Here is a 25,584-nt window from a genome sequence, read left to right as displayed (position 1 = left end):
AAATCCCGAATTCCTCCTCCTCCCCAGCACCCTCTGGAAGTGGAGGAGCATTCCAAATGCACAAAACAGGCCTACGATAAACCATTCATATAGCTCCATGGCAGCTTTCGTAGCTGTGCCATATATGTACTCACTGCTGATCCATGACCCAGAAGTGCCTAGCCAGCCCAAAACTAGGTTCTCTTTGCATAGAGGATGGGTTTTCATGTTATTGAACTAACCGTTCTGAATTTCCAAAGCAGAAATCCTTCCAAGACAAAATTCAACTTTAAAAGTTTCAGTCAATGCTAAGCTGTTAACCCAATGCCGAATGCTTATGGAAACTCAGGAAGAAAAAACTAAAAACCCCATTGAACTACTTTGCAATCGGAGACCTGAATGGACTCGATATAAAACCCGCTCAGATCAACAGCAGCAATATGCTTCCCTGGATGCTGGACTAGATCCAACTTAAAAGTTTCCATGAAATAAACTAGACAAAGTGCATCAGTTGCATAGAAACTAACTCAAAGTAACAGCAGCATCTGTTCTTCAGATCTACCATTTTCTTGTATTCTTAATTTTCCACTGCTGAAGTGACACAAGTCGCCATAAGGCCCCTCCTTGCTCTGCGTGGTCACTACACACCCCCTCCCAACAGCAGCTGGCTCTGTTGCCTTGCTACGCTTTGGATGAACTAGCTGATTAAAAAGGTAGCATGCACATGGTCTAAACTACTCGACCAGTTAGCGTTCGCATGTCAAAAACAGCTTAATGTATTTTGTATGATGGCATTACAAGTAAAACTAATGTCTGCATCGAGACAGCTACGGAGCACACCTCTGAGCCGTTTATACACAGTACAAAGCAAATGTTTACCCAAGTACAAACGAAACAGGTTGACAATTAGCTAATGCAGCTTTGTGGACATAAACCAGGTACATTCGAGCAGAACCAACATAAAATAAAAAGGGAAACAGCCCTTTTCCTACCCCACGCTAAGGGCGCCATGGTTAGTGGTTTGGGAAGTTTCTGTCACATTGAAAAATGTCCTTGCCAGTGTTTAATGTGTTTATTCTATCGCTACTCTGCTAGGATAAATATAACAGCAGCAGGGCAACGCTAGCTGTGTGCAGGACCCACTGTCAATACTACAGTAATTGACAACATACAATTAAGTCTCACACCTGTTTATTGTAAGTAATTCATAGATAACCACTTCTAGTACACATTTTCATATTAGCTTTTAATGCTTTTATTTTTTAAGCTCAGGGACGCCCAAACTTCATCTAAGGGTCATCACCGCACTTCACCCAGATCCAGAATGCTCTACCTACTATGTAAAACTGGTGCAAGTCGGTATCATTCTCAGGGGTAACAGAGATGGCTTGGAAACTACATATCCCGACATGCAACGCCCCATCAGCGTGGGCTGCTCTACGCTAAGGGGGAGAGAGAGATTTTTTGCTGGGATGCGCTGGACTTGCATGCCTCATCTTGACTGTATCAGCCTAAGTCATGCAGCTGTCTGCACACAATGCTCTACAGTGCAAAAACGAAGATCTCTACACAGTTGGAGTAAGAACAGTGGTAACAAAGTCATAGCTACATATTCTTCTCTACATTTTTGTTTATTGAGACAAACTAATTAAAAGGCACAAACATAGGGCATATGTTTACATGGACATTATAACAAACATATACATTAAAAGTGTAGGAATGTGTTTCCTTTCTGCTAAACAGAAAGTTCCTAAGCTTTTATATATACAAAAGTTGTACAATTTGATGTCCTAAAGTACAAAAGATCATTTATAAAATTATTTTACACTAAGCTCTATTTTTTTTGTTTTTGTTTTTCTATGTAGTCCAAGCCCCTAGAACAGTTTCACGTAATGATACAGATACCTGTCACCTGACCCAGAAGTCTGGTAATCACTGCTTGTACTGACACGGCAGGGTAGAAACGGAAGCAGTCCATTTTGACTAGTCAGTCCCGCTAGCACTCTGTGAAATGCGCACACGCTAATCTCCATAGCTTTCAACTTCATTAGGATAAAAACATCTCAACTGTAATTTTATTTTTTTAATGTAGAGTCTTGGTTTTAGGGTGTTTTTTTAAACAAAGTTTTAAAAACGTGAATATGTGACATGATAGTCTAAAAAGTATATCTGTTTCCCTAGATTTTGCTTTCTACTTTATGTACAGATAAACAGGTTAAGAAATAAAAAGCACATGTAGCTTAAACATGTGTGATCATTTATGGAGAAGTTCTGGGCTGGATAATTCAGACCACCACCCCAGAACTCCCACAAACTGATAGAAATGTGTTAACACAATAGAAGAATAACGTAAAAATGATGATGTTTGCAAATATTTACAAAGTTGAACAGATTTGCACAACACTTGATTAAGAAGTAGGGGAGAAATTAAAAGACACTCTCTGCTTGTCCTGAAGGGGCATCCTACCTAGTTAGTGGTTAGAATAAAAACTGTATACAATTTAATATAAGACAAAACTTCTAGTGAACAACTAACACGTCTGTCCCCTGCTGCACCAGCAGGTTCTGATTGGGAGACAGAGGGCATAAAAATCATACCCAGTGCCTCCAGAATCTTCCAGCTTAAAGCAAAATTTCATAAGTTTCAAAGCACTCCTTTTGCTCCTAGATAAGAGTCCCATAGGGTTCTGACTGTTCAGAGACCATGTTTACATACATTTCAACTCCTCTTCTGTCAGCCACGGCTGTTTCTCACCAAACAGTAACAGTTTTTTTAAAAAAAATGTTGACTACTATGCTATATTCCCTTAGGGTAATATGTTGGGTAATATTTACATCTCCAAATATCAGGTCACAATCCCTATTATATGTTGAAGTTAGAATGATAAGTTATCATATGCTTTGCATATCAGAGCTGGTATCACCTTTCCCATAGGGAATGCTGCCTGAAATTATCATATTCCCAAAGGTAAAATGCATATTTTCTCCAAAATGCATTTTTAAAAATGACAACATCGTAATGCATTTACTTATAAAAAAAAAAAAAAACATTAACACAGATGAATATTCTACACTAGCTCAGAAACAACGGACTTACAACTGGCAAGTTAAAATTAGCCATCCACCCTGTTAAAGACACAGAGGGGTCTTTGCTAGTGTTTACATTAAAATAATTTTCTAAGTTATAATTTGGGGGATAAAACGTAAAGCTGATTTTTAATGACTTCTTTTTTTTTTAACCTCTGGCAAGTACGTATCTGCTCTAATTCAGCATCAGTCAGCTAAAAGGTAAAAGGTAAAACTTACTTTATATGAAGTGCTCCAGTGAAACTCAAGTTTGAACAGTATGAGCCAAATCAACAGGGGAAGATGCTACTATGGTCTCTGTTGGTGCATGTTGCACCAGTGACTTAGTCTGAATTATTATTAACTAGGAAAAAAAAAACTAAAAAAAAAAACAAAAAGCAACTGCTGGCAAGGATTCCATCTTAATCCTCTTTAATACTGTTTAGAAATTCTTTACCAGGGAGGAGATGTGGGCAAGGCTTGGGGCAGGAAAGGCATGCTCTCTACTGGTCTCATTGCTATATTTAATGGACCAGCTAACGTCATTGGTGTTGGGAGGTTCATAGGAGATGTTATAGTGACTGGATGTGCTATATTCACTGGAGCGGTTACTGGGGTAGGTAAATTGACTGGTGTGGTGAGCGTTAATGGAGATGTCATGGATAATGGACTGGTTATAGTTACAGGATGCCCTAAGTTCATCGGACTGGATATATTAACTGCACTTGATACATTTACTGGACTTCTCATGCTCATTGCAGCTGCCACTGTGACTGGGTTTGTGATAGTCCCAGAAGCCACAGAGGACGTTATATTGAATGGAGTAGTAAGAGTCACAGGCGTAGTAGCAGCAGTGGAGGTTTGGCACAAGTTAGCAGCTTCTAAAAATGAGACATAAAAAGACAAAAAGTTTTTAACACATAAAAAACCATGGACAAGATTTAAAAAAAAACAAACAAAAAAACAAAAAACAAAAACCAAACAAGAACAGGTACAAATTCTGGAATAATTTTCTTTAGGAATTATTAGTAAGTTAAAACTGTTAACATTCTATAGCCTACAAGAAATATAAACTCTCATGCAGTTCATTTGAATTCAATACTTTTTCCTGGGAAGTCAGGTGAGGTTGTCTTATAAAGAGGGTTTTGATGTTCATAAAAACAGTATCGTACAATCAAAAAAATCCTCCCAAGAGGAACATTATAAATAGAGGAGAGAGTGTACATACCGAATGGTACGTACTCTATAGCCTTCTCAAAGGTGAACTGACATTCTGTGAAGGTTTTAAAAAGTCATTATTAGGGACTGATAAGCAACGCTCGTTTCAATATTTACCTGCTTATTTCAGTCTTAATTATTTCCACTAAATTGTTCCACTGATCATGACACGTCTATCTTAGCAACTTCCAAGTCTACCCCGTCAGTAGCTCTTTCAACCCCCAGCACCTCCTCAGCTTTTACATTAACTACAGTTCCACACCAAAGTTGGGTTTTTTTTCTTTTCTTTTTTTTTTTTTTTTTACTTTGCTTTGCAGTGAGCAGGAATTAAGTGCCAGACAAGGACGAGCCAGGAGGACCCTCCCGCCCGGTTGCCGGTCGGTCTAGCAGGGGCTGGGCACTGCGGAGAGGGCACCGGCGCTCAGGAGGCGGCGAGGGTCCGCTAGGCATCAGCACCACCTGCCGGCTAGCCAACCAACCAGGCTCCAGACACTGAGGCGGGCCGGTGGACGCGGGGAAAAGAAAGGGATGACTGCTAGAGAAACCGACAAAAATATATGCCACATCAACGTTACGGCACTTTTAAGTCGTGTCTTATTCCACATTTGTAGGGTAGGACACCAAGCTCAGTCTACACCCACGTTTCAGGAGGTAAGCCAGGAGCAAAGAGTCCACTCTTGCCATGCAGGCAATACAAATGTATCAAGACCGAGTTAACTTTGAAAGCAACATTAGCCCCATTCAAGGGTTACTGTTGATTCTTCAAAGTCCATATCTAGGAGGGGTGGAGGGGAAGGGAAAGAGTAAAAAAAAAAACAAAAATTGTGAAAATAAATAATACTAGACTAAAAAAAAAAATCCCATACAGTGTGGTAAAACCAACACAACAGGTGGCACTAGTAGGGGAGAACCAGCATGAAAAGAGTAACAAATAGGCATGAAACTGCCTGCTCTAGCTTCATCTTCCAAGCAAAGTAATGCAGAAAGAAACGCCCCACCCCATGCCCCTTCCCCGATTAAGTTACATTAAACTCATGTCATCCGTTTGGCAACACTGCTCCCCACCCGCCTCCCTCACCCTCCATTCCTTCCAACACCACTGTTTCTGTTAAAGGATATTCAATAATTAACAGTAAGAGAGGCAAGGAAGGGGGAACAAGACATAGGAAAGAGCAGGTAGAAAAAGCTCAGCTCTTAAGATTTTTTAAGATTTTCTAAATCTGACATCCATTTGCTTTATCCGTTTAGTGCCTGATGCTATTTAATGTTTCTGTTATCATTACATTTTAACACAAGCAAGCTGTTTCTAAACTGTCTAATTGCAGAATTCAGTTAACTGGAATAACAATCAAGGAGAAAGGAGCAAGCAGTCTTATGCACAAATGAGACCTAGAGAAGGAAAGAGTGAAGAAACTAAAAGGAAGTTTAGGAAAAAAAAAAAAGTGAGTTGAAAACATTTATTAATCAAAAACAGAGCTAGTGCAAAACAGCAAGTGCTCACTAAGAATTTGTTCTAAAACATGTCATCCACAAAGGTCACATGCCAGGTATGAGAAATCAAAGTGTTGTGAAAAGAATAAGCAAGCAGCAACAGATTTTAAACTACTATACTCCACACAAGTCACCAAATGGAAGCAATCTATTCCTTACAAAACTGGCACAGTGAACAACAAAATGAAGCTATTCAACTTCAATTACAGGTAGACGCAAGCTGTGAACTGGCAATAATGAAAAGCACTGTCATGTATTAGTTAATTTTGTAATGGAAAAAAAGAGATAGAAGAGTAAGTTCTGAGAGTTCCAGAAAAGTTTATGCAAATAGAGTTAAGTGATGGATGAAGTGAATGGAAAAAAAAAGGGGACAGAACATAGAAGGGACAAAAAAAGCATTCATATGCTAACTCATATTGATGCAAAGACCGTGTGCAAAGAGGTGTTGGGGGGGGGTGTGTATAAATATATACATACACACACAAACATATATATATATATATTTGCACACAAGTTAACAACAGGTACACATGCATAAACACAGCTAAAAACCAGATGCAAGTCCAAAACACACTCCTGCCTTGGAGCAGACACAAACATCCCTTTATAATTGCTGGCTGCTATGTACACATTCAAGCACAGACACCAACAGGAAGTAAATAATAGAGAGTTCATTTACAACAGCTTAATTCTGGTAATTTACCTCCTGCTAGCTTTTAGCTATTACTTCTACCACTGAGAATTCAAACTTTCACGTTAACACAATCCTTTTTCTGACATTTTAAGCTCCCTATGTAACTTTGCAAACTCTATTATAATCTTATAAAACCAAGACCGTAAGTACTGCTTTGTTTTACCTTTCTTCCTTGCTTTGACGGCCTCTTCCCATAATCTCAAGGTCTCTACCTGCTTTCCAGGCCAACTTGTTACATGTTGCTGCTGTTGCTGCTGCTGTTGCTGCTGCTGCTGCTGCTGCTGCTGCTGTTGCTGTTGCTGTTGCTGCTGCTGCTGTTGCTGCTGCTGCTGCTGCTGCTTCTGATTGCTGGTCTCTTCACTCATGCACGCTATGCCAATTAAGTAAGAACACAAATTCACCTTGAAAAGTCACACTGTTTTCTACTGAGATGACAAAGGGTTCTTCCAAAAAGACTATGTGGAATCTTGCAGGATTCCAAGAGTGAAAATCACCGAGGTGTTTAAAACCATATAATTAATTCTGTGTTTTATAAAAAAAAAAATGCAGAGTCAGGAACTTCTAGTTTCTCTCCAAAAACACAAACCTCCTTTCTAATTGTTTGTTTGTATTTTAGGAAGACTGAAGTAAAAGATTACAATGACTCGCTAGAACTCAAGAGGGTTAGCCAACTCCAGTTTTCCTAAACCTCAGTTCCAGTTTTTAAAAAGAGCCTTTTAACTTTTCATTGCAAGTATGGCAACGTTTTCAGTTCACCTTTATCTCACAGAACAGCATGTTACTACTCGCCGGCCACACTACAGCTCATCATTTTCACCTCTACCAACTGCTGTAACGCCTCACATGAACTGCTTAGCACCACCGAACTGACAGAGCTGTAACCCTATACCTTGAAAAATATCTCACATCAAAATTTCACATTAAGTTCAACTATCAGGCATTTTAGATATTCACGGTACCTTTAAATTATCCAGGAGCAACATGAGCTGAAAAGATTTTGTAAATTAATACTGTTTAAAAGGCTTCAAGGACAAAGTTTCTAAAGACATTCATTTTTTCTCCCTTTTGATTCCTCTGAATACCCCATCATACATCACTAACCAGGTATGCTAAAGTTTTTAACATACTTTTAAATATTTTATATATTTTTAAATATATAAAATATTTTTAAATATTTTAAAATCAAGTATTCCTTTGCTTACTAGGCACTCCAAATTTCAGGCTTCAGCACTTCTGCTGCATCAATTCAGAGAGTTTAAGACGAGAAAGAACAATTACAAATATCTCATCTGAAGTCCTGCACAACACAACTCAAATACCATTAATGCCCAAAACACATCAGGGCTGATTTAAATGCTTTTCCTGTCAGCTACTGGCACAGAAAACCATTGAGCCCTGGAGTTAAAGCTCAGAAAACGCTCAGAAACCTTGATCTTTCCACTTTGATGAGCTTTGGACCAGGCTTCAAACCTGAAACTTGGCAGATCTTAGAAGTTCTCAAATATTCTAAAATCTACAGAATTACTTGTTAAACTTTTAAGTTTTACAGTTCAGGAAGCAGTATTGTACGTAGAAGCTGAGAAAACTCTCTTCTTCAAGAGATGAGTTATTCTCACATATTGCAGGGTATTCCTCTAAGAGATAAGAGCACAGTCCAGTACCAAACCAATTCCACATAGGCCAATTTCTTGAGCTACAGATCCTGTTATCAAATATTTACTTTTAATAGGCGTGAATACCCAAAGCGATGGCTGTGTTTTTATATTTTAAAGTAACCACAGGCAACTCCCTTTGCAAACTTTTGCAAACACACTGTTATTAGAAATGTTTTTAAAACGTTCACCTACTTTTATTGATGCCTTGTTTACAGGTATTACAGTTGATACTTTGGCTCTGCCCGTGTGTCTTTAAGTGGCTGGTGATATATGCTGCACTCAGAAGTTTACCACAGATATTACACGATACCTTTCCTTCATGGCGCACCATGTGTGTCCGCAGTCTGTCTTTGGTGGCAAAGGCAGCAGTGCACGTCTACATGAAGGACAACAGTGATATTTAAAGTGCAGACAGTATTACAATACAAATTGCATGACCATCTTAGGCCTATTTTACCCTTTAGGCACCACCGGTATCCTAAGGCTAATGAAAACCTTAAGTTTCACTTATATTTACAGAAAAAACAAAATCCAGCTGCTGGACAGAGACTGAACATTATCTAGCTGCTTAATGGAAGTGGTCTTCTGACACCAGCAGGACAAAAATCATACTTTATACTACTTGAGCTTTCTTAAAACAGAAGGTTGCCTTACATACCAAAGCAAGAGGTAGCTTATAAACAAACACGTAAAACCGGTAAAGGTAGTATCTGACATAATTTTACGGCACAAATCTGAACTTTGTATTTTGAATTGCTCAGTTATTGCTATTTCCATCCAAATCAGAAAAAGGAAACAAAACCTTTTTCTATGACTAGTCTCTTCACTCAAAACAGTCACTTAATATGGTGAGTCACTAAAACACAGGTTGGAACAAGGGTGGATATTCCAAGAAAAACAGTTAATTGTTCAAAAGCAGTCAAATTATTTCTCTGGTATTAAATCCTCAACTTACGACACCTTGCTTTCAACTTCCAGTCAAACAATGGATCCAGAATCAACTATTCCAATACTTTTTTTCAGATTTTTTTCTGACTTCTAATAGATACAACATTGATTTATAAACGCTGAGAAAACCCATTGCACTTGTTACTCCAGCAATCAGTACTGAGTTGAGGACACTGTTACGATCCCACTACTACATTAAGCATATCTTAAAACAGTGTACCTACATCGCTCTCCAAGAAGGCAAAAACCCTCCAATTTTCCCAGAAGAGTAATCAAAGCAGCCTCTTAAGCTGCCTCTACGCTTGCATCAGAATCACAGCGCAACTGATAAGTAATACAGATGAGACCTTATTCCAAAGCTTGCGTTCCAAAGTAAAGTCCAGCAATTCTGGGAAGATTATCCATCTGATGTTTTCTAACTACAAAATCATGTATGCTCTTAATAAATCATCTGAGCCCTTACTTGGCATTTGAAGGGTCTCTCTGTTGAGTGAACGTGTTTAACGTGACAGCTTAAATGATCAGGCCTGCAAAAGAAGAGAGGAACAGAAAAGAAAACGCATACTGTTACAAACATGTAGTAGTGACACCTTGGCTAACAGTGTCGACCACTGCACTGATGACCCTCCGCAGCCCACAATCCCCCTGCGGGCAAGAATAAGTACGTCCCCCTTACCTATAACGTGGCTTTTGGCTAGAGTAACACAACATAGTTACACTGAGACCCAATCTGCAGTTTAAAACTTAACCATGTTCTTCTTACACACCTGAAAACGGTACATGTGTTTGTACCTTGTGTAAAGGGTGACAAATCAACAGCTCTAGCAGTTGAAGTTTTCTCTGTTCCAAGCACAGACATAAATACAGCCAGCAGCAATGCAAGCTTCCCCACAGTGCTCTGTCAGTACGCCTCAGCCTTGTTACGGGACACGGAGACAGGTTGCCCGCCATGCCCCATTCGGTCATTGACCTTTCCAAAGGCTGGGAAAGGGGCTCCGTTATCACCATCAGTGACACAGGCACGTGTCCTACCGGACCTGGACGAGGTCCTGAAATCATTTCAGAACGTTGTCATAAGACAGGGACCACTTTGGGTCACTGCCCAACTGGCTCAGATTGAGACCCACGCCCTAGAGGTAAACAAGGCTCTTTATCCCCTCACCAATCTTCTAAGATGTCTGCTTCTCCTAGCCCCTTGCTATGATAGCTTAACCCTTCTTGGTTATGAAAAGCCAATACTTGAGCTCGCCTGGGATTTTCTACATGGTACCTCGAGAAGCCTTTTCCACAAACACCACAGGTGTATGGTTTCGTGATGCCACCTTCATGAGACCTCACATGGTAGGTCATGCGATCCTTTCTCTTGAAGCGCTGATTGCAAATTGGACATTCAAAGGGTTTTTCATCTGAGTGGGACAGCTTGTGCCGGTTGAGGTGATACACATCCCTGAAGGCCTTTCCACACATCTCACAAGCATGGTTCTTCTTAACGGGCTTGCTGGGCTTCTTCACGGTCTGAGTCACTGCCATAGCCGTTGCACCGGCACTACTGCTGGGGTTGGTGGCAGAGGAAGACGTAGTGACTGTGGAAAGGATGCCTGCGATAGTCGAAACCAATGAACTTCGGCTGTTGTCACCAGCGATGGTCGAGATAAGGGGCACCATTGTGGTGGGAGTTTTCTTTGGCCGTGACACTAACTTTATCCCTGTGTGGCAGGACTCGTGACGCCTCAAATGGTAGCTGTCCCTGAAAGCTTTGCTGCAGTAAGTGCACACAAAGGAGGTTTTAGGTTTTTCCTTTTTAATCCCAACAATAGCATCCTTTAACGTTTCTGGTGCAGGCTGAGGTTTCTGCGTTATTGGTAAGGGCAGAATCGGCTTCTGATCGGGTGGCTCAACAGCAGAGCTCAGGAGAGGCAACAAACTGTTCTGTGCTGCCTGCTGTTGGTGATGTGAGGCTTCGTGTGCCTAAAACCAAACATTCACACTTAAATTCTATTGATGGGTGCTCACTTTGACACGGTGAGAACATTTACAAACTACGGAAAGCAAATTCTAGACCAAAATCCATTGAAGAAACAAGGGAAAAAGGTTACATAATTTTATTTTTGGACAGGATAAGCCACTTGCACTGTAAACACATACTCTGTGCAGACTCTGCGGTGAATAAGTGTAGGAAGGCACACATCGTAACTATCAAACAATTATTAAGTTTCTGGAGGGCAACATTTCTTATGGAAAACAACTAGGTGCTTGTCAGATCTCTTGCTAACACATTGTTTGATCTTTACATAACAGATACTTGTTTTGCATCATATCAGATACCGCATTCGGACTATCTTTGGAGCTTATGAATGTACTGATGGGAGTAGCAAAACAACGCTCCACCTTCAAACTTAAGCTGAGTTTAGTGCATGTGGAGAATTAAACTGCAGCCACGGAGAGCCAGGATGCAATAAGCCATCTTATTTAAACAAGGTGTTCATACCAGTATGTTAGCGCTGAAATCATACCAAAGCAGCTCGGATCAAGCGCTGTTTAAAGCTAGAGTTCTATATTTAGCAGGCTCCCGCTGCATTTACATAGCGATCACTGTGCTCGTTGCGTCTGGAAACTAGTAAGAGGCGGCACGCTCTTCTTCTCTGCACTGGAACTATGTTGTGATAGGAAGAGAAGTCAGTCAATAAGCACCGGCAGACATCTAGAAATTCTGGAGAACACAGTGTAAAGGAGAAGGGGCAGGGGAAGACCTCAAAGCTGCTTTAAAGCAGCAAACACCAGAGGACACTAAACTACCGTGGGAGACGCTAAGGGGAAGCAAGGGGGGCAGAGGGAGCCCCCCTGCCAGCGTACCACAGCTAACATCCCTCAACCAAGCTGTGGCCTCCACTGCTACAGGCTGCTCTAGTCCATACTTACACACGTGTATTAAACATTGTTGTGGAAAACCATCCAGTTAGACTGGGACAAAAGCCTAGCAGATACAAATTTAAAGTGGTTTAGAAACCACACAGACCAATTCAGTCTAATAGAGCATTAAAATAAATCACTAGCACCTTAAGCCAGTTTAAGCGCATCTGTATGCGAGATGTGCCTCGGTCTCATCAGACCAGTTTTAAATTAGTCTAGCAACTAACGCAGCAACCCCAGGTCTGAAGCTGAGTTCGGGAGAACTTGCATTCACATTAAATCAGTATTACAGCCTTCCAGGATTTCTCCTCTACGTTTTCCTTCCCAAAAAACCACGCACTTCATTTCAGTACTTGAGGCTGTGAGAGCTGAACAAAACACCATGCTGTGTGCAATCTCCTGCATGTCTACTTCTATTTCGGTTGCAGATGGACGGTTTTATCAAGCATACTCAAACTAACGTCTTTTCCATGTCAATTTTGTCAAGCCTTTTCGAGAGGTCAGTATTTCTCAAAGGACACTTTGGGACTTTTTCTTAGAAACATCCAAGCTCAAGTCACTTTGCCTCTAAGTATACACAGTATCGGAAGCAGTGACTACAGTGCATCCAACTAATGGTTTAAAGACCTTAATGCAGCTCTTCGTTCTAGGTGGCTGCGTTCCTGCTTTCTCTTGCTACATGTACAAACCTTGCATCATTGCGGCCACTCATTTTTCAAGAGTGCAACGCTGATCCTTGGGTATGAGCCACCAGCCGGATGCAAACGCTAACCCACGTGGATATGAAAACGTGCTCCTCAACACTCTAACCCTATCTGACACGAAAATAGTTCATGGGAGAAAGCCTGGATTAAGTACGGCTAAAATGCAACAAAATTTGCCCGAATCATTAAGAGATAGGACAGTTTGTCCATTTTGGGCTATGCTCTGCATCCTATCTAGGCAAGGATGCTTTGGGTGCAACAGCACGCCAAACGCTGACACACTAAGCCTAGGCACAGCAGGTACCTCAAGCAACAGCCTAAGGACCTATTTTGCAGAACTGATTGCTAAACAGTCAAATGCAGAACTGTCCTGGAGCCTGAACTGCTAAATCAGTGTGTGGCACAAGGTTCATCTTTTCCATTAATTTTTTGCCTGACTTAAGTGACAACTGTGGATTTTCAACCATTTATTTCCCATATTAAAAAAAAAAGGTTGTGACATCTACATTGCATAAAGAGAACAAAATATGCACAATACACATCAAAAGCACAATATTAAGCAAGTTATGTACTTAAAAATACAATTTTAATTTTAAAAAATTTGGAAGTGTTTTACAGCCAACTTTAAATAAGCATTAAACAATGTTGTTAACTGGCATCAGAAGACACTTGAGAGCACCTAAGGATAGCTCAAGATATACAATTTCAAAGGCACAGCTAGCAGATCGGATAATAGGGAGCCCAAATCCTTTGGACAAGGTTCAAACTTACGCAGTTTAAGGATATTTTTAAGCCTTAAAGAATCATTAGCACTTCAAGATAATAACGTAGTATTCCTATTGAACTAATACATATGTTGGACATAAAGCTACATGTCTGCTTATCTTAGTTCCCAGATATCCAGTGTTATTAGCAGTGCTGTCTTCCTAACAAAACCTTTTCGCAACAAGCAGTATTCCTCAGTTTCCAAGGATTGCTTGCATTAAAGCCTTTTAAAGTAGGATCGGGCAGTATTTTTTTTTAACTTGCTGCTGGAGAGGGGAACACAGCACCTGCTGCATGCCTTTTGCAAGTCATTTTTATTCAGTCACAGAACACTGTTTTACTTGACCTAGCATTAATGTCAAGTCAACATTTTTGTGGTATTTGGATTGCCTGGGACAGGCTCCCATGCGAAATACCCTAATTTTATCGTGAACACCTTTCTTTCTAGGGGGATAGTAAGGAAGGAAGAAAAAAAAAAAAAAACTAATTCATGACCCAGACTGGTAGGATGTGGCATTGTGAACTTCCAATGCCAGAGGCTAAAAGATTTTTGCACTCAAGCCTTAATGTGAGAGCAACAAATTAGCATGAGTCATATCTTGAACGCTCTGTTTGATGGATGATTTCTCCTAACATTAACAGATAAAACTTTCACCTTCCAAGCAGATACTAAAAGTGGCTTTCAAAACATGCATTTCAGGGCACTAATAAAATCCAAACCAAGAACTGCTTACTCAAAATATAGTAATCATTTTTTAAATTAAGAAATACAATTCATCAAAATACCACCTAAACACAAGCAAATAACTTTATTTGGAAAGAGCAATGAACAGTTACTGTACATATCCAATTGCTGTTAAGACTAAAATTAAGACATGGAATCCTTTTCTAAAAAGAATTATCCAAAAATTACAATTTTACACACCAAGTATTAAAACTTCCCTTAGAAAAGCTGTCACAGCTGAAAACACATAAGTAAAAGAACACCCCCAGAAAGAATTAATGTCCACATTCAACCACTCGCACTTGTTATTTAACTGCTACTGGTGGGAAAGGGCCTTTATTAAAAACTAATAACAAAAAGTGGATCTTAATCTCTTGGGTTTCAATTTAGATGATGTTGGTGAGGACAGAGAGAAGAAAAGCTGAGCTAAGGCATCATCAAGAATATCTTAATAAAGCTTTCTCGTAGGTGCATTAGGATGCTCATACCCTAAATCGTTGGTTTTAATGAAATGACTCAAGAAACAATATTCAATATTCATTATGAGGTCTTAAAGCTTTATTATTTGGAAAAAAAAAATCAGGAAAATTTCCAAGTCACAGTTTGATAAAGATGCTTTGAAGTTGCACCTAACTAAATAGGTTAGGAAAGTGAACTGCTGGCTCCTTAATTAAAAGCAGTAAAACCTACTACTAAATTGAAGCAAAGTGTGACATGACTATTTCAAAACACAGTATCCTTTTAAAAAAGTTAAATAAAAACAAGCAGCAAGAGGCTGAAAACAAAAGTATTACTTAGCGTTTGTTAAATAGGCTGTTTTAATACTGTATTTCCAGCCTCAGAATAAATTTCCTCACAAATATGTAACTGTGAGAATAGCATAGAGAAACCAGACAAAATAACCCCAACTTGGGGGGAGATGGCCCTAAAGTAAGGGGATTAACTTCTTAGCGTAAAGTTTCCTTATGTGCGAGTCACAACTGCCCACTAGAGCGAGAAATAATTTGCAAGACCTTAGCCAAACTGTGTGTCATCACTGGCATTAAATCACCAAACTGCATAAAATACGGCTCCTTATCGCTAGGGCAGGGAGGGACCCCGTGATTTTCGGCCAGGTAACACTATGCCCAGGAGCGGGGCCGCAGCAGCGAGCAGCTGGGTCTGCTGTCGAAGGGGACATTCTCCGCATGTTTTCGGAGGCAGAACACCCCAGCCCGTGACTCATCCCTCCGTACTTGCAAGAGAATAATTTTTCCTCTATAAAGAAATGGTGCTCGCTCTCTGCGGATTTATTCATTCAACTCAGGTTTTCAAAACTAATGTCACGGGTTCGGTTTTTGTTTTTAATTCCAACTAGGAGGGTGAGTAAGCAAGTGACCGCAGCTGGTAATTTGCAAAGAGGATTATTTTACCTTGAGAAAGGTGATGTGTGTGGCTTCCCCCCCCCCTTTTTTTTTTGCTGCTGCTGCTATTACACATTTTAATGTTTTCAAGCTAAAAAGAGCAAGAGGCATCAGAAAACAATCCAGCGAGAAGGAGATCCAGGTTTCAGCTTACAAAAACAAGGGGAGGTTTTTTTTTTTTTTGGTACACTGGATTTTGTGCGGAATTACATAAACAGCGGTATTTTTAAGTCAGTTTTTCGCAGACAGAAAAGGGGGAAAATAGCGACTCAGTTTGCAAAGGGAGGGAGAGAAGGTCTGCACGGTCCACCTCCCGTCTTCCTCGCTATTATCGCTAGTATTTATCCAGTTTTCACCAAAAAAAAAAAAAATCCTGCCAACACCACCCGTTCCATTTTAAAAGAAAACAGGCTGGCTCGTCACTCAGCCCCTGAGTCAGGCTGTTTAAAGAGGGATTAATTTATTCTCCCAGACACAGTGTTTGTTCCATCGGGGTTTTGTTAGAGGGTGACGGAGGAGCGTTGGTTTTTGTTTTTTTTGGTTTGTTTTGGGGTTTTTTTTGGCGGGGAGGGGGAAAAAGAAGAGCTTTTTTTAAAATAAAAAATAAAAAAAGAGGAGGGTGTAAAAAAAAAAATATATTGCTCTCCTAAAAATAAAAATAGTTTGTTTTTGTTTTTTTAAGGGGGGGGGGGGCGCAAAGAAGCGGTGCGCACACGGGCGGGGAGAAAGTGGCAAAACGGCGAGAGGAGGGAGGCGGCGGGGCCGGCGCAGCGCTGCCCCGGGCGGGCCGGGCCGGGTCGGGTCGGGCCGGGCCGGCCGCGGCGCCCTGCGCGGCCCTGCGCGGGGGAGGCGGGCGGGAGGCCGGGCGGCGGCGCTGACTGACAGCCGCGGGCCTAGCGGGGCGCCCGGCGGCGGCGGCGGCGGCAGCAGCGGCGGCGGCGCAGGGCGGGGGGGCGCGGGCAGCGCCGGCCTCGGCGGGGCCTCACCTGAAAGAGGAACGCGGTCCAGTTGGCCTCCATGGCGGGGGCGGCGCGGGGCTGGCGGCGGCTCCGGCGGCGGCGGCGGCTCCGGCGGCGGCGCGGTGCCCCCCTCCCTCCTTCCCCCGGGCCCCAGCTACATGGAGCCGACAACAAAGCGGCGGCGGCGGCGGCGGCTCAACATGGCAGCGCCGAGCGGCCGCTTCCGCTAACCTCCGGGCTGCACCACTGCGGCCCGCGGGGGGGGGGGAGCGGCGGCGGCGGCGCGGCCCGCCGAGGCCCAGCCGGGCCCGGCCCGCCGCGGCGCCGCCCTCGCCGCCCCGCCGAGCTCCGCGGTGACGGCGAGGGCAGCGGGGCGGCGGCGGCGGCGGGGCCGGCGCGGCGGGCGGCGGCGGCGGCGGCGGCGGGGGCGGCGGCGGCGGCGGGGCGGGCGCCCCCCCCCCCGCGGGGCTGGCAATGGGCCGCTCCCGCGCTGGGGAAGCCGAGCCGAGCGCTGGCGAGAGAAGATGGAGGAGCCGCCGCCGCCGGGCTGCCCGGGGCCGCCGCCGCCGCCTCCCGCCCGCCCCGTCCCGCCCCGGGGGCCGCTCCGCCGCCGCCCGCCGCCCCGGGGCCGCCCCGGCCCGGCGGTGCCCGCCCGGCCCCCGCGGCCGCGCTCGCCTCCGCGCCCGGCCTCGGGCCTCCCGCCGCCCCCTCAGCGCCAGCTCCTCTTTCTGCTCTTTTTTAGCCTTTTTCATTCTTCCTTTTTTTATTCCTCTTTTCTGTCTCCCTTCACCAGTGGTGACGGACGCCGCCGCCGCCACGCAGCGACGAGGCTGCCTGGCCCGGCGCACGTGGGCCCGCCGACACCTCGGCGCCCGCTCGGCCTGTCCCCGGCGTCGGGGCGCGTCCGGTGGGCTGGGGCCGCGCTCCCCGCTGAGGCCGGCCGCAGCCCCCCACCGCAGCCCCCCGCCGGCCGCTGCCCGCGTCGCCCCCGTGCACCCCGGGGCAAACGCCACAGCGGGCAGGGGGGGTAAAATACCACGACGTAGCGGAGGGTTGGACGTCTGACCACAGGAAAGGGAAACAAACGGGGAAGGCGAGAACAGGCTCACAAAACCCTCTTATTTTATTTTTTATTTTTTTGTTCCTAGGGCCGTGCAGCCCTGCGTCCCCGGGCGCGGACCCCCCGCGCGCCTGCGTTCGCCGAGGGGCCGAGGCAGGCTGGGCTGCGCGAAGACGCGCGGACTTGCCGCCGCCTTCCGCAGGCGCTTGACCTCAGCGAGCAGGGCTAAATATGGTTCGCATCTCTCAGGTTTCCCATGCTACTTCCTCCCTTACTGAAGACCTGCAGGGGTTTTTGTTTGGTTTTTGTTTTCTCCTTTTTCTATCGAGTATTAAGTTACGTCTAATGGAAAAGACGGTGCCCAGGAGGCAGCCGCAGCGGTGGGGCTGTGAGGATGGCGCCCCGCGGGGAGGGAGGCCGGCCCGCCTGCGCCGCGCCGCCCGCCGTTTGTGCAGTCTTGGGCAAGACACCTAGCCTTTGCGGCCTGCCGTTTCTCTGAACATTTCTACACTTTCCAAAAGCGTTGCAAAACGTAAATGGTTCTGTTCGTAGCGTCATGCTTGCGAGGTTTTCACAAATCTTAGGATATCTGATAAGTTTTTTTTTTTTCCCCCTAAAACCCCAGCACTGGAGTCAAGTGATTACATGAAGATCTGTTTCCACTTTATATATATGTATAGATATGTTGCTCAGCCTGGTGATTTCAGAGGAATGTTTGAAAATAGGTAGGCTAGAAGGCTCCAGTCCCGGGAGGGTTTTTGAGCCCCTTCAGAAGCACCCAAAGGTTTGGGAGTCCATCTCGTAAGGTCTGGAGCCTGACTCACTTCTGACCACATGCTCTGCCACATGACAGAGCTGCGTCATATTCGGACAACGCTGGAAACATGCAAAATAGTGCGGCTGTTCTGTGGAAGTTCTGAATTAAAAAAAAAATAAATAAAGGAGAGAGATTGGGACCGTAGGAGAGCAGGCCAGCCTGCATTCTGCCTGAGCACCTTTTTGGGCAGGACAGCGGCCAACGGGATCACGCTCCAGGAGCCCCCCACCGCGGCGCGGGCCCAGCTCGCCTGCCACCGCTCCTGCAAGGCCGCTTGGCTTGCTCAGCGGAGACGCGCTCTGCCCAAAAGCCGCGCGAAGGGGCACGCTGGCCCCTTCCCTAACCATGCGTGCAGTTTCAGACAGGGGCTTTTTTTTTCTCCTGCCTTTTATTCCATCTCCTAGACCGCTACCCAACGGAGTAAGGATTGCAGAAAAGCCAGGGGAGAAAACCCACACTTATAGAGAGCGGAAAATTATTGCTACTCCTGGTTATTTTTCTCCTGGCCGGTCAGTTATTTTTGTTAACACTTTATTAATAAAGACTTGGAGGAGTTCTCTTTTGTTAAGGGTGCAAACTTAAGGCGATTGAAGGCTAAGAGAACTACCCAACCGTAACACTGAGTCATCGAAGAAATCCCTATGGGCACGTAGGAGGTTAAAGTTGATGTTCTTCTAGTTTTTACAATTGAAAAACCAAGAGGGGAAAAACACCTTTCAGGAACAAAAACGAGGGGGAGATTCAAAGCTTTCTTGCTAAATCATGAGCGAGGGAAATAAAGCGCTGAAGTACGCTTTCCTCTTGAACCAGGGCAGCTAGAGCCCTCTAAGGTAGGATGAACGATGGATCAGCCTAAAGTCCCCCGCTGCATACCTGCTGCATCCTGGATCGAGGAACTAATTACAGAAAGAAAAGCTGCGTTTGGAGCAAAGAGAACGTGAGTGTTGCAGATAATCCCTGAGGGGAGACAGAGTTTGCAGGAGCGGCGTTCGTAAAGGGCAAGTCTATGCCAGAGCCGACGAGCTCTCCTTCCCCCAGCGTTATAACTGGAAACGTGAAAAGCCACAGTGTTTGAAAACACATATTTACATTATATATGCCCCAAAGCAGAATAAACAAACGTTAGATTTATAAACTCTCTATCTTAATTAAAGCAGCAGTGCTTTGGACAAACCCACATAACAGGTGGCTCGAAGTGTTACGTTATTTAATTTATACCTTCCAGCTCCCTTAGTCATCGCGCGGGGACTGCGATAACATCACCAAACATTAGGCTGCTGTTCTGGTACTTGCAGCTGCTGCGCAGAGGATTTCTAGGGCAGCGGGATCCGCGTGGCCCACTTACGCCGTCCCGGAGGCTGCGCTTCCCTGGAAAACCAAAGCCCTCCCTCGGCAGCTCGCGCAGCCTCCCGCGCCCGAGGGACGCGCTGCCTCCCAAAGGAGAGAGAAGGGCGGTCAGTTCGTCAAAGCCGTCTCGCGCGCCGACTCCTCCGGAGAGCAGCTGTGTCCTCGGCAGCGCTCAGCCACGAAACGGTTAATAAAGTGCCTATTTACACAGGCGCCATTAAACTGTCCTGCCTGCGCAGGGAGGCAGCGGGCGCCGCGATGCAGCCTCCCCGCGCTCAGCGGGACGTTAACCCGGGAGCCTCGTCAGGACCGTCTCCACGCTAACAATCTGATCACGTCATTTTGGCAGAAGCAGCCTTTATATCTTAGGACTTGCAGCAGCGTTTGAGTGATAACACTGTAATTTGCATTTGCACAATGCTTTTATCTGCACATCTCCCCTGCTTATAAAGCGCGTAAGGGCAAGAGGCTGAACGTCGGCAGATGAAGAAGCCGCCGAGCCTTGTGCAGCGAGGGGGTCGCACACCTGTGTCAGCGGCGCTGCAAAGACGCGGCGCGTTTCCCCCAACCCACGTCTGTCTGCCGAGGCGCAGCGCTCTGATTTCGTTTTGCGAGCGTGTGCTTGCATGGCTAAGAATAGAAAATGTTGTCAAATATTTAGCTTTAGAGGAACCCCTGTCTGTTTATGCTGCGCTCCCAGAGCGACGCAGCGTGCTTTGCATTTCCCAGCTTCGTGGGACTGAAGAGCCCTCGAGCGCGTAAATAAGCCGAGCCTCTGTTCCCAAGGATTCGCTCGCAGTGGGCAGTCTCCCTTTAGTTACTTTCCTAATTTCATGTCTGCTTGTTTTCTCTCTTTGCAGCCTCAACTTCCCTTTCAAAGAGATCAGGGAAGCTAAAAAGAGTGAGTATAAAACTGTCATCAGGAAACGCGTGTTAAACGTGAACGCGAGGTGCGGACCAGCTGTGCAGCATCGCTGCAGGATGCCGCGGGCGAGAAGAGCGGCCCATCGGACTCTTTGGCCAGAAGCGATCTGCCCCCGCCAGACTTGGAGGAAAAACGAGGGGGAAGTTGCTGCAGATGCAGACGATCCATTTCCTAGGAAGAAAAAAAGAGAAAGCTCCCCAGAGACGCTGCCCGCAGTCGGTCAGGGAGGCTCCCGTGTGCCGGCGGCCCGGGGCACGCTCCGGCACCGCAGGAGCGCCAACGCCGGAGAGAGCCGTCGTCCGCTCGGGGTTAGCGCGGCTGAAGGATCACTGCGCTTTTCAAAAGAGGAAAACAGGGCGCGGGAAATAACCCGGCGGCTTGGCCGGACCGCTCCAGCCGAGCCCGGCTGCAGTCAACGGGGAAGCGGCGAGAGGCTGGAGAGCAGCCGTGGCGCCCGGGAAAGGCCGCCGTGCCCAGCCCGCGGCGAGGTGCATCGCAGGGGGCTGCGCCGCCGCGTAGCCTCGGCTCTGCAGCTGCGAAACGGCCCGCTGCAGCCCCGGGCGCTGCCGCCCGGCTCGGGGAGGACGGTCGAGTGCCCGCGGCGGAGGGACCCCCGGGCTGAGCCCGCAGGGGCGCCGGGCCGGCTCTCTGCAAGAAACGCGGGTTTTAACTCCTATCCCTTGGGGGCTGCCCGAGAGCCAGGCGACGCCAGCGCACGCCGCTGGCCCTGAACGGCGGGCGGAGGCGAGGCGCTCGGTTCCTACATCAGCGCAGGAAACTAAGGCAAAAAAGCCACACGCAGAGCCACCCCGGGCCGTCGCAGGGAAAGCTGAGAGCATCTCTGGTCGGGCACAGATCAGCCCTGAAGCACTTGCTGTGATTGCCGTAATTACCTTCTCCAGCCTTTCTGATCGGCTGCACTTGCTCTTTTCATCCCATTTAGGGGCTGGCGAAGGGGCCAGCGCGGGCCTGGGCTGGAAACCTGGCAGGCTGCGCGCGGGGACCGCCGACGGGCTCCGGCCCCCGCCCGGAGAGAGGCACCAGCAGCACTGCGCGGGGCTCCCGCCGGCTGCCCTCCAGGGCACGCACGCGCCGAGCCGCGAGCCACGTCTGCAATCGCTTCCAAGTCCCTTCTGCACCTTTACTAACACGCACAGACAACCCAGTGGATTCGTATATAGCCGACAGGCGCAGGGAGGCAGATGCTTGTACGCAACGCGAGGTACGAGCTTACGCTTTCCTAAACGCCCACAGCGCAACTGGGGAACGGAGGGCGCTGCGAGAGCCTTCGGGCTCCCGCCGGCTCGGCGGGGCTGCGCGAGCCGGGGGGCAGAGAGCGGCTTTCCCGGCTCCCGGGGCCGGCCTTGCGCGCTGGCTCTTCTGCGGCGCAGAGCAGGCCGGGCGGCAGCACCGCGTCCCTCGTCCGTGACCCTCCCGCGGAGGCCCCGGCGAATCCCGGCTTTGTCGCCTCGCGCGGCGCAGCCCCCCGCGGCGAGGCGGATCCACCGCTCGCCGGGAGAGCTCCGTCCTGCAGCGCCAGCGCCGCTTTCTCCCTCGCACGCAGAAGCGTCCCTGGGCTGGCTGCTTTCCTGCGCAACTTTGCAGCTTCCTTGTTAGCGCAACGCACGGCACGGCCGCTCGGGAGGTGCCTCTGCTGGCTGCCCGGCGCGGCCGGGATCGCCGCCAGCGGCGAGCGCAGGACAAGGAAGAGCGCACGTCTGTGTTTAGCCCGGCCGCGGGCTGCCCACGCACCGGCAAAGTCGCGTTATCTCTTCCCGCCTCCTTGTCCCCAGCTGTGCACGCGCTAATCTCCCCCCGGCACCTTGAGCCCCAGAGCTGCCGCGCGCTGCGAGTACCCAGCATCGTTTTATTATTGTTTTGGTTGTTTCCGTCACAACTTTTTCCCACCAAGCAGCCGCTGCGGTCGGCTGCACGGACGGCCTGTCCCTCCGAGCCCTGGGGCGCGCTGCCCGGGGGGAAGGCAGCTCCACGCCGCCGGGAGCCTGCTGGGTCCTCAGCGCTCCTCCGGCACGCCGGCGAAACGCAGGGCCGCCCGGCCGGCCCGGGAGCGCGGCGGGGCCCCGGCCCCCCACTGACGGGCCAGCGCTCCTCCCGACGGTGCAAATCGCCCACTGTTCACAGCAAGAACGGCTTTCGCGCCTCACTTCTACACACGTTTGATAAAAACATCTGCATCTATACCTAACTTTTGTTTTTTATGTCGCAGAAAAACCCTGGGTGGTATAAGCCGGCCTCTGCCAGACCCAGGCCGTGACATTCACACCCTCTTTCCTGTCCTGGCCTCAGCAGTTTGAGCAAAAGCTGGTTTTCCAGAAAAGCATCCGAGGTTTGATTTGCAAACTTCAGGAGACGGAGAATCCACCGGTTACCTAGCGGCTTGTTCCGCTGGTTAATCACCAGCGGCCGTTTTTAGCAATAATTCCCGAGAGGCCCAAGCACTGCACAGAAACATCCACTTCTGCCTTGGTCCCGCTCCTGCCATCTGCCCTCCCGGCATCGCCCCAGGGAGGGATACGCAGCAGCAGGCACACGAGGTCAGCGCGTTCAGGGCAAAACGCGGCCACTGAATTAGAGCAGCAGAACCGGCGAGGAAATCCGAGCGCTAATCCCCGCTCTCTCCCCGACGCGCTGCGCAAAGCCTCGGCGAGGCGGCCTCTTCCCCCCGCCGCATCTGCACGACGCGGATAACGCTGTGCGACCTTCCCCGCGCGGCCGCTGCGATCAGCGCTCCCGGGCAAGGACGGGAGCGCGGCGTCGCACCCGCCGGGAGGGCTCGGGCCCCCCCGCTCCTGCCCCAGCTTGCTCCTTCCCCTCCGTTTGCTTTCGCTGGGATCTGCGCGGGTTGGCGGGGGGGGAAAGCTGCTTAATCTCATTTGGCAGGTATGGATTTTCTGAAAATAGTCGATGTTTGTCCATTCGCCCGCGGCGCGGCCCCGCCGACAGCGAAGCTCTGCCCCCGGCTCCCGCGGCGCCCGCAGAGGCGATAACCTCGCGTAACGCAGCCCTTCCCGAACAGCACGGCCTCAGGCGGGTTAGCAAGCGGCTAAGAGAACATTATTGCTCTTTACACGCAAAGGAAGGGCCCGCGGCAGCGGGGCGCCCACGGCTCAGGGCCCGCAGCCGGGGACGCTGCCTCCCGCGCGGCCGGCTCGTCCCCCAGCGCCCGACGCGCTGCAAGCCGCGACTGCTGCTCTCTCCCTTCTGCCGCCCGACGACACGCTCTTCACCAGCCTCCTCCTCCTCGCCCCCGCTGCTGCTGCTCCGAGCGCTAAGGATGAGCGCCCGCGTCCCTGCTCCGCCGTTCCGTGTAAGCCGTCGAGGATTACAGCCGTAGCTGTCACGCTGGTCGCTCAAAACGCAGCCCGAAGCACCAGCGTTTCCCGCCCCCAGCGTCACGCGCTGCGCGAGCCGCGCTCTGCGCCGGCTGCAATGACACGGACCCGTCGAGCCGGATCAGCCGTAGCCGCAGGGAAACCAGTGGGAGAGGGAGCCTGAAAACGCTGTGTAGCAGCGCCGGGGAGACCCCAGCCGAGAGGGGCGATCGCGCTGCAAACGCTCGCAGACGCCCGCGTTCCCGGGCGGAGAAGAGCCGCCCTGGAGATGCACGCGGAGCCACGCAGCGGACGCCCCTGCAGCTCCGTCGCGGGTTAATCTCGGTCCTTCTGGGGAAAGGCCAACACTGACGATACGCCCCGCGTGGCCCCAAACCGACCGCGTTCGCCTGCCTCTTCCCCGAGCTATTCCCCCCGCCGCTTTCCCCGCGGCTCGCTCCCGCCTTGGCCAGCGCTGGCTGGCAGGGCGCGCGTCGCAGGCACGCCATGTAACAGGAAGGACCGCCAACGTGACAAGAGGAGGCAGATTCAAATTCAATTCAAAGAAACAAAGAGGAAGTTTTTCACAGTGCCTCTCAAACCACTACAACAGCTTAAAACCCGAGCACACGAGCAAAAAAAAGAAAAGAAAAGAAAAAAACAGAAAACCACCAGCCGGCTCTTTGTTCGCAGGAAGATGCCCAGAGTTCAGCAAACTGCCAAGCTGCACGTACTGCAAGTTTTCCTCTCTTCAGTCCCCGCTTCCAAAGGCAGGTGGAGCGCTGGGGGCACTCAGGAGAGCCAACTTCTTTTTGCAGCTTCTCAGCTAATCTAGCGAATAACACAAACAAAGCAGCACCGTTCGCACCGCGCGGCGCTCGCAGGAATCCGGCCCAACAGGCCCAGCGCTTCCAGGAGCCCCGGGCCTGTGCTAACAAACGTTCTCAGGCAGAGATTCGCGGGATCCAGCCTGCCAGGATCAGTCATGTAATCAGCTACACAAAGTGCAATCGATTCATGTAAGAAATAGATACCTTTTCAAAATATTATACTTGAAGCATGGCTCTTTAGCCAACTCATACAAATACAAAACTAGCCTAAGGGATGAATGAGCGCTATTAAAATACAGAAATAATTACTCATGCGAACAATGACCTTCTCAACTCTTTAATGATTACACAAATTAGTGCATAAAATTGTTAATAGCACTACAACTGTTGCATATACACTCAACCCTCTGATTCAGAGTGGATCAGTAGAAGGTTGAACAATGACTGTTTCATAACTGAGGACTAAATCGTGCAAAGGAAACTAGATTCTGCAGCACTAAAATGAAAGTCAGTTACTGCTTTTTTCCCCACATCTGAACTGAGACCCGCTTAAGAGGGACCCTGGGAAGATTAGCTGGATACTAAGCCCGAGGGTTAATATAAAGCACCGCAAAGAAGCCAACAGCATCAGCGGCTAGGCAAGGCTCTCTGCGGTCTTACTCACTTGCCTTTTTCACGTGTGCACGAGAAAGATTTTAGGGAGCGTTCGTAACACAGGGAGCTATTTGGAATCTCAGAATATTTATTTAACTTGGCT

At 48.0% G+C, this 25,584-nt stretch overlaps 2 protein-coding genes across 5 annotated transcripts; one reads left to right on the top strand and one right to left on the bottom strand.

Moving 5' to 3' along the window:
- Positions 1–1,591: 1,591 nt before the first annotated feature.
- On the bottom strand, positions 1,592–16,724 carry VEZF1 (vascular endothelial zinc finger 1). 4 transcript variants are annotated; one of them, XM_068909794.1, is made up of 7 exons: positions 16,544–16,724; positions 10,322–11,019; positions 9,515–9,578; positions 8,296–8,479; positions 6,612–6,818; positions 4,274–4,318; positions 1,592–3,926 (listed from the first exon to the last, which is right to left on the bottom strand). In XM_068909794.1, the coding sequence occupies exons 1-7, from the start codon at positions 16,574–16,576 to the stop codon at positions 3,499–3,501; spliced, it is 1,659 nt and encodes a 552-aa protein (XP_068765895.1). In that variant the 5' UTR covers positions 16,577–16,724; the 3' UTR covers positions 1,592–3,498. The 4 variants fall into 4 exon arrangements, with proteins under 4 accessions (XP_068765895.1, XP_068765894.1, XP_068765896.1 ...); XM_068909793.1 differs by having other exon boundaries at positions 10,301–11,019; positions 16,544–16,703; XM_068909795.1 differs by lacking the exon at positions 4,274–4,318 and having other exon boundaries at positions 10,301–11,019; positions 16,544–16,703.
- Positions 16,725–17,574: 850 nt separating this feature from the next.
- On the top strand, positions 17,575–23,559 carry LOC138061160 (uncharacterized). The gene is made up of 4 exons (XM_068909548.1): positions 17,575–20,498; positions 20,601–20,973; positions 21,609–21,887; positions 22,893–23,559. The coding sequence occupies exons 1-4, from the start codon at positions 20,224–20,226 to the stop codon at positions 22,938–22,940; spliced, it is 975 nt and encodes a 324-aa protein (XP_068765649.1). The 5' UTR covers positions 17,575–20,223; the 3' UTR covers positions 22,941–23,559.
- Positions 23,560–25,584: the final 2,025 nt, after the last annotated feature.

This window comes from Struthio camelus, chromosome 16 (genome assembly GCF_040807025.1).
Source record: "Struthio camelus isolate bStrCam1 chromosome 16, bStrCam1.hap1, whole genome shotgun sequence".
NCBI classification, from domain to species: Eukaryota; Metazoa; Chordata; class Aves; order Struthioniformes; family Struthionidae; genus Struthio; species Struthio camelus.
The sequence above is the reverse complement of the archived record's forward strand: the minus strand, read 5'-3'. Positions and strand labels throughout refer to the sequence as shown.

Excerpts from the sequence above, each read along its gene's own strand:
- LOC138061160 (XM_068909548.1), top strand. The coding sequence starts at position 20,224 with ATGAAGAAGCCGCCGAGCCTTGTGCAGCGAGGGGGTCGCACACCTGTG. Across the intron at positions 20,499-20,600 it reads ACTGAAGAGCCCTCGAGCGC|CCTCAACTTCCCTTTCAAAG; the intron begins GTAAATAAGCCG and ends CTCTCTTTGCAG. Across the intron at positions 20,974-21,608 it reads AGAGCCGTCGTCCGCTCGGG|GGGCTGGCGAAGGGGCCAGC; the intron begins GTTAGCGCGGCT and ends CATCCCATTTAG.
- VEZF1 (XM_068909793.1), bottom strand. The coding sequence starts at position 16,576 with ATGGAGGCCAACTGGACCGCGTTCCTCTTTCAG. Across the intron at positions 11,020-16,543 it reads GGACCGCGTTCCTCTTTCAG|GCACACGAAGCCTCACATCA; the intron begins GTGAGGCCCCGC and ends GTTTGGTTTTAG. Across the intron at positions 6,819-8,295 it reads TAAACAAGGCATCAATAAAA|CGTGCATGAGTGAAGAGACC; the intron begins GTAGGTGAACGT and ends TAATTGGCATAG.